Below are 6,611 nucleotides of genomic sequence, written 5' to 3' on the forward strand. Positions count from 1 at the left end.
CATGGCAACTCTGTGGAAGACATAAAGTTAGTAACATGCATTGGAGGGACATGAATGTGTAAAGATGGAGAGGGAGAGGAGGAAAGCTCAGTGCATCATGGGAAGTCCCCCAGCAGTCTAGGCCTATAGCAGCATAACTAGGGGGCTGGTCCAGACAGGACCTGAGTCCTTAAGGATCCAAACTAGGAGCCGATTCCACAGGAGAGGAGCTTGATAGCTGAAGGCTCTGGCTCCTGTTCTGCTTTTGGAAACTCTAGGAACCACAAGCAGCCCTGCATTCTGGGAGCGCAGTGCTCTAGTGGGGTAATAGAGTACTATGAGCTCTTTAAGATATGATGGTGCCGGACCAGAGCTTTGTAGGTGAGGAGAAGGATTTTAAACTCTATTCTGGATTTTACAGGGAGCCAGTGCAGAGAAGCTAATACTGGAGAAATATGATCTCTTTTCCTGGTTCCTGTCAGTACACGTGCTGCAGCATTCTGGATCAACTGGAGAGTCCTCAGGGACTTTTTGGGACAACCTGATAATAAGCAATTGCAATAATCCAGCACAGACGTTACAAATGCATGGACTGATTTTTCTGCATCAGTTTGAGACAGGAGCTTCCTGATTTTTGCAATGTTATGGAGGTGAAAGAAGGCAGTCCTTGAAGTTTGTTTTATGTGAGAGTTAAAGGAACGGAACCTTGTAGAACTCTGTGACTAGCGTTAGCGTGCATGGAAGATTCATTGTTAATGTGTACAAACTGAGATAAATCTGATAAATAGCACTTAAACCAGCTTAGTGTGGTTCATTTAAATGTTCCGGTCTCTGTAATAGGATATGATGGTCAATGGTGTCGAATGCGGCACTAAGATCTGACAAAACAAGTACAGAGACAAGTCCTTTGTCTGAGAAGGTCATTTCTAACTTTCACCAGTGCTGTCTCTTTGCTGATGCACTCCTATACACAAAACCTGAGTGAAAGTCCTCAAATAATTGATCTAGAAAGTCACACAGCAGATCGGCGACTGCTTTCTCAAGGGTTCAGGTTATAAGACAAACTTGAATAAATCTAATGCTTGCCCCTTGCATATACATAATTTCAGAGAATGTATAAATCATGTTCTTTTCACTGGACATCAGGGGGTTTTAAATACTTGGGAAGAAATATCACACCTCAGTTAGATAATCTCTTCAAAGGTTAGGGTTAAAACCAACAGAGCGTTCAGAGCAGTCTGAAGCCTGAGCTTTTGGGGGTTCAGAGTCACAGGGATTACTTTATATATATATATATATATATATATATATATATATATATATATTAAGGTGACTTAATAAAGTCACCTACCTATCTGTCTATCTGTCTATCTATATATATATATGAACCAATTATCAACATTTTTACCATTAGAGAAATTAACTCCAGAAAAACTGAATCTTTATGGATATACAATACAAAGTGACATGTCACTATCTTGTTTTTTTTGTTGCTGCTTTTTTCCAACTTTTCCAACTCTGTCACTGTTCGTGTAATTGTGTGTGGGGGTTTTGTTGTTGTTTTGTCGACGTGGGGTATGGGAGTAGAGGGAAAGAATGGGGAACATGACTGATACTCGGTGTACTGTTATATTTGTATGTTTATCCTCTGGTGCCGATTAGTGTACACTCTTCTGAAATAACATTTATATAAAAAAAATCTATCAAATATAATCATGCGATAAAAACTAAGGCACTAAGGCTATCATTATCAGCATCCACATGGATATTAAAATTGCCTACAATAATTACTTAATCTGTTTTAAGGACGTAACCTAATAAAAACTCAACAACTCACCAGCATACGGACCTGGAGCGTGGTACGCTATATCCTAGCATATTTTCTGTTCTTCAGATGGATTTCACACGTTGCCTCCATCAGTTAATTCACACTAAATAAAATTGGCTTTTATGATACGTTATTTTCTGCTCCACAGCACTGTTGAATGCTTTTAGACTAAGTGGGATACCTCTGCCTGTGTTGATTTGATTTTTTTCTCTTACAGATATCTGCAGGTTTACAACTATGGAAGAAGACCTCATAATACCTCATGATTCTGCCAAAAACTGCAACATATCAGTAACAGAGGATGAAAAAGAAAAGGTAAAAGACTTTGTGTATAAGCATTTCAGAGAAGTGACAGATGGGTCACTCTTCAATAATGCAGAAGAATCTTCCATTAAGGAACATGGAGGTTCCACCAAGAAAGATAAACAAACTCTCAGTAAAGCCCATTGTAAAATTCAGCAGGGGGCTGTTTTCTCTGGAAAGATTCTGAGTTTTGAATGCTCGGTGTGTAAAGATAATTCCACGTATAGCCCCAATGATCTCCTTAAACATTTTCGAGCAGCTCATAAAGGAATCCTTCCAACATACCCTTGTGACCTGTGTGGGTTTGTCACGAATGAGTTCCCTGCTCTTCAACGCCATCGGATTGAGCACAGGAATACTCTGGTTACATGTGAGCTCTGCAACGATGATGTTCAGTACTCTCTGCTTTTGCTTACCAGACACTACATCATGTGCCACAGTCTAAATGGACAGTTTAACTGTGACTGGTGTGAGTTTACAACTGTGGATGCAGGTACATTCGTCCAGCACATCCATCATCACAATGAGAGTCCTTGGAAGTGTTCAAAATGCAGACATATCAGCTTGAACGAAGAGGATCATCAGAAGCATATGAAAGCTCACTTGGGTACATTCCCCTTCACTTGTCAGATCTGTGGATATGGCGCAGCAAGAAGCGAGTACCTTAAAAAACACATGGCAGCTGTTCACAAAGAGGAGGCCGAGAGAAGGAATGTATGGAAGGCTATAGAAGACGGCACTCCCGCAAATTCATCTGCAAGCTTAAAACTTTTGCTAAAAAAGAGCAGTGAATCACAGGAGGCTCAGAGGATAACAAAACTGAACTGTCTTGGGAGCTTATCAAACCAAAATGGCAGGCTAATCAAACCAGAGATATCCTTAGAGGAGTCCCACCACTTTATGGATGGGACTGTAGCAAAAAAGGAAAACAAAAATTGGAGCAAAGGCTCTCATAACACAGAGCAGTCAATGCCAGTAATGTTACAGGAATGTGACAACTCTGCATGTTCTGATGCTGCAAGTCACACCAATCCTAATGGACTGACTGTTCTGATGGTTAAGAACAAAATCTCTCTTCCCCCTAACTGTACAACCAAAGTGATGGGATTCAAGATGGTTGATGGCAAAAAACATTTAGTTCTCAAAGTAATACCAGCAACAAAGCAAGACTCATCCACTCAAAACCAGTCGTCAGTTGAAGAGGTGGGCTCCTCAGCACCCAATCCTGTGTTGGATAAAAGTAAAGTCTCCATTGAGAATGGGGAATGCTCCGATAGCAAGAGCTCAACGTCACATTGCTTTGCTGCTTCACCAAGGAGCGGATCTTGCGCCTACATGGATCAAGATGATATTGTGGCAGTCAAAGTAAAGATTGAGGAGGAAGAAACCTCCGTTTGCAACTTTGATTCCACCCCACATAGAGTTGATGTTGAGGAACAGACTAGTCCTTTACTAAATAGGTCTTTGACTTGTGCAGATACGTTATATCCCATGACAAATGAGTTTGATCACGAGTGTGCCCAAAGTCACCCAAGTCAAACAACCAGCTCAGAGAGAAGTAAGTTTGATAATATCTCTGCATCATTTAACTCTGATGCAACCAGCCATAGTGGCTCTAAAATCAGTAATACTTCAACAGTATTTGCTGGTAAAGTCACTGGTTTATCTTCACCTTCAAAAGTTGCTCAGGAAACATTGCTTTCCAAACAAATCTCAAGAAAAACGGTTGAAAACTGTGGGGCAGCAGATGACTTATTAATGACTGATACAGCAGTAGACAAACTCATTGAGGAACAAAAATGGAACTCTTCCTGTAACACTATAAAAAATGATGACCAATCTCCAAGTACTCCAGAAAAGGTTAACCCTGATAGGGTAAGAACTGAGATTAAACATAAAAATGGCCAGCAAAGTTTGAAGAAGCTTTCAACAAATCCACCTCCATCAGAGTCATCCCCACCCACTTCAGGTAGCCGCAGAGAAAGTGCCATGGGGTCAGAAAACGGCACACAAAATTCACCAAACCAAGAAGTATTTACTTTTCACAATTATTCCAAGGAAACATTCAACACTTCACCTAACACTACCCAAAATTTTGACAATATGTCTGAACATTCAGCAGAAAAAGAAAGTACTTGTGAATCATCACAGTTTAGCTTGACTTTGGCAGAGTCTCCAGAGCCATCCACAGAAAGTAGCAATGGAGAAGACTCCACTCAAGAAAATAATGAGGAGGGCATGACGAAAGTGTTGGATAGTAACATTGAGGTTGATGAGTGCATACCTAGTGTTGACGATCCTCCTACTGAGGATGAAAATCCTGAGTCGGTGCTTCAAGACTTTAATATTATCAAAGTTGAGGAGGAGAGCATTCCTATATCAAAAAAACAGTCAGAAACAAAGAGTAGTTCCTTGGGCAGTTTTGTGGAGGAACATTCAGATGCAATCATCACCCAACAACTTAATAAGGAACGAGTTGAATCTTCAAGTTCAGAGTCTTTAAAACAAACAAAAACCACTCTACGAATTCTTCAATTGCCAGAGGGTAAGCAGCCAGTACTCCTGAGGACTACTGAGAATCGATTTGCCATGCCAGTGCAGGTCAAGGCCAATCCAGGTTTCAAACTGATAACCAATTCTGCAAATCCTCAGATCAATGTATCTTACATGAAGCCAGGGTTAGAAAGATCAAGTAACCCTACTGGCATAACCCTTACTCCCAACAGCAGTAGGATAGGTGTATCAGGACCAAAGGCAGGAGCTGCCGACAAAGGAACAACACTTCTCTCTGCTGTTCAACCAGGTGTTAGCACCACCTCAAATCACTACTTCATCAACAGCCCAGGTTTTAAGGGTCCTGTACTCCTTTCAAGCACACCACATAATACAGCTACAGACAAAACAGGAAAGACACAGCCAACTTGCTACTTAGTTCAGAGATCTGTTCCATTTGTCCAGACCCCCAGTACTCCTGGCCTCAAATTGGCAAGTACGCAACTCCCACTGAACTCACGGCCGGTTCTGGCAATGCCTGTGAGTGCTGCAGACAAACCCAGCACTCTGCAGACTGGTCGCCAGGCATTCTTGCTCCGATACATTTCTCCACCTAAATCAGGACTACTATTGAACAACCAAGATGCAAAGACTGGGGCTCCGTGTAGCCAGACCAGTGACAGTACTGGAAACAAAGTCATATTTAAGATTGTCACACCTACCGGTAGCCTCCTTACAAGTGGCGCTCCCACCTCAAGCAATCAACCTTTGTTTTTGGCCACCAGACCTCAGACCCAATGTTTTCTGGTGTCATCAAACAAAACTAATGCAAATGCCTCCAATGGAGTAAATAAATTGATCACCATACAAAATACTCCACAGAAAGATGTCAAGGAATCTTGCATTTCACCCTCTCAGATGAATGTAAAGGTACCACAGTGTGATGCAGAGAAACCTATCCTAGCCCCAAGGCCAATTCGGCCTCCAAGCCAAAGGAAAAGGCGCAGGAAACCATTATTTGACGAGCTTCCAGCAACGGTGCATAAAGCTAGAAGACTCACAAATAAAGTACTGACTGAGAAAGAGACTACTGTGTTATGGAAGCCTGTAGCCAAAGAAGTTGAAAGGACACTGAGACTTGCCCCATTCAGTTCTCTACAGCAGGTTAAATGCCCTCGCAGATACCAACCTGTAGTGGTGCTCAATCATCCAGACGCTGACATTCCAGAAGTGGCCAATATCATGAAGGTAGTTAACAGGTACAAAGGTTCTGTTACTAAGGTCTCTCTGTCTCAGAAAACAATCCAAGCACTCTCTGAGCTTGGTGCTCTAGGGAAGAATTCCTCAACCAAAGGTGCGTCGTCTCACAGCGATGATCCAAGACCTCGGCCAGTTCAGAGTTCTGTCCGAGAGCGATTCCTTCTGAAACTGAAGTTAAGGAAAAAAAGCAAAAAAAAGTACGAGGTGGTGGAAACTATGTCTGGTTGTACAGAAGAGTCGGTGTTGTTTGAGTGCTGGTTTTGTGGTCGGCTCTTCAACAGCCAAGAAGATTGGATTGGCCACGGCCAGCGGCACCTCATGGAGGCGACTAGAGACTGGAATAAACTGTTCTGAAAGTTTTCCATCACCTTTTCAAATGGGTTGATATTCGGTCCTGTTGAGGTGGAACAAATGGTTGAAGTTGTATATTTTTAATGACCTTCCACTATATGTTTGTCCAATTTCTGTTCCTGTAAATACATATTCTTAAGTGAATCATAGTTTATCTTTTCATAGGTGCGTATTCTGGTAAATTATGTACTGCAAGCATGATTTATATCATGCATGCACAGGTCAAATTGAACTGTGAAAATGGTACACTGTAATTAGGAGTAAGAGCACTATCTTAATGAAAGGGGACAATGTCAGCAAAGGTTGTATGCAGAGTTGAATTAAATTACTCAGGTGATTTCATATTAATCTGGTTTATCATTTTTGCTGATAAATTAAAAAAAAAAAAAGCATAGGC

At 41.5% G+C, this 6,611-nt stretch overlaps 1 protein-coding gene across 1 annotated transcript; it reads left to right on the forward strand.

Moving 5' to 3' along the window:
* Positions 1-2,044: 2,044 nt before the first annotated feature.
* Positions 2,045-6,029, forward strand: LOC139303677 (zinc finger protein 518A). Its single transcript, XM_070927515.1, has 3 exons — positions 2,045-2,651; positions 2,760-3,475; positions 5,937-6,029. Exons 1-3 carry the CDS (start codon positions 2,045-2,047, stop codon positions 6,027-6,029), a joined length of 1,416 nt encoding a protein of 471 aa, XP_070783616.1.
* The last annotated feature ends 582 nt before the right edge of the window (positions 6,030-6,611 follow it).

Source organism: Enoplosus armatus, chromosome 20 (genome assembly GCF_043641665.1).
Source record: "Enoplosus armatus isolate fEnoArm2 chromosome 20, fEnoArm2.hap1, whole genome shotgun sequence".
NCBI classification, from domain to species: Eukaryota; Metazoa; Chordata; class Actinopteri; order Centrarchiformes; family Enoplosidae; genus Enoplosus; species Enoplosus armatus.

Bases quoted from the DNA above. Each gene is read 5' to 3' on its own strand.
- LOC139303677 (XM_070927515.1), top strand. From the start codon at position 2,045: ATGGAAGAAGACCTCATAATACCTCATGATTCTGCCAAAAACTGCAAC. The intron at 2,652-2,759 runs GTTCAAAATGCA...GATATGGCGCAG, and splicing joins CAATGAGAGTCCTTGGAAGT to CAAGAAGCGAGTACCTTAAA. The intron at 3,476-5,936 runs GTAAAGATTGAG...TTGGTGCTCTAG, and splicing joins ATGATATTGTGGCAGTCAAA to GGAAGAATTCCTCAACCAAA.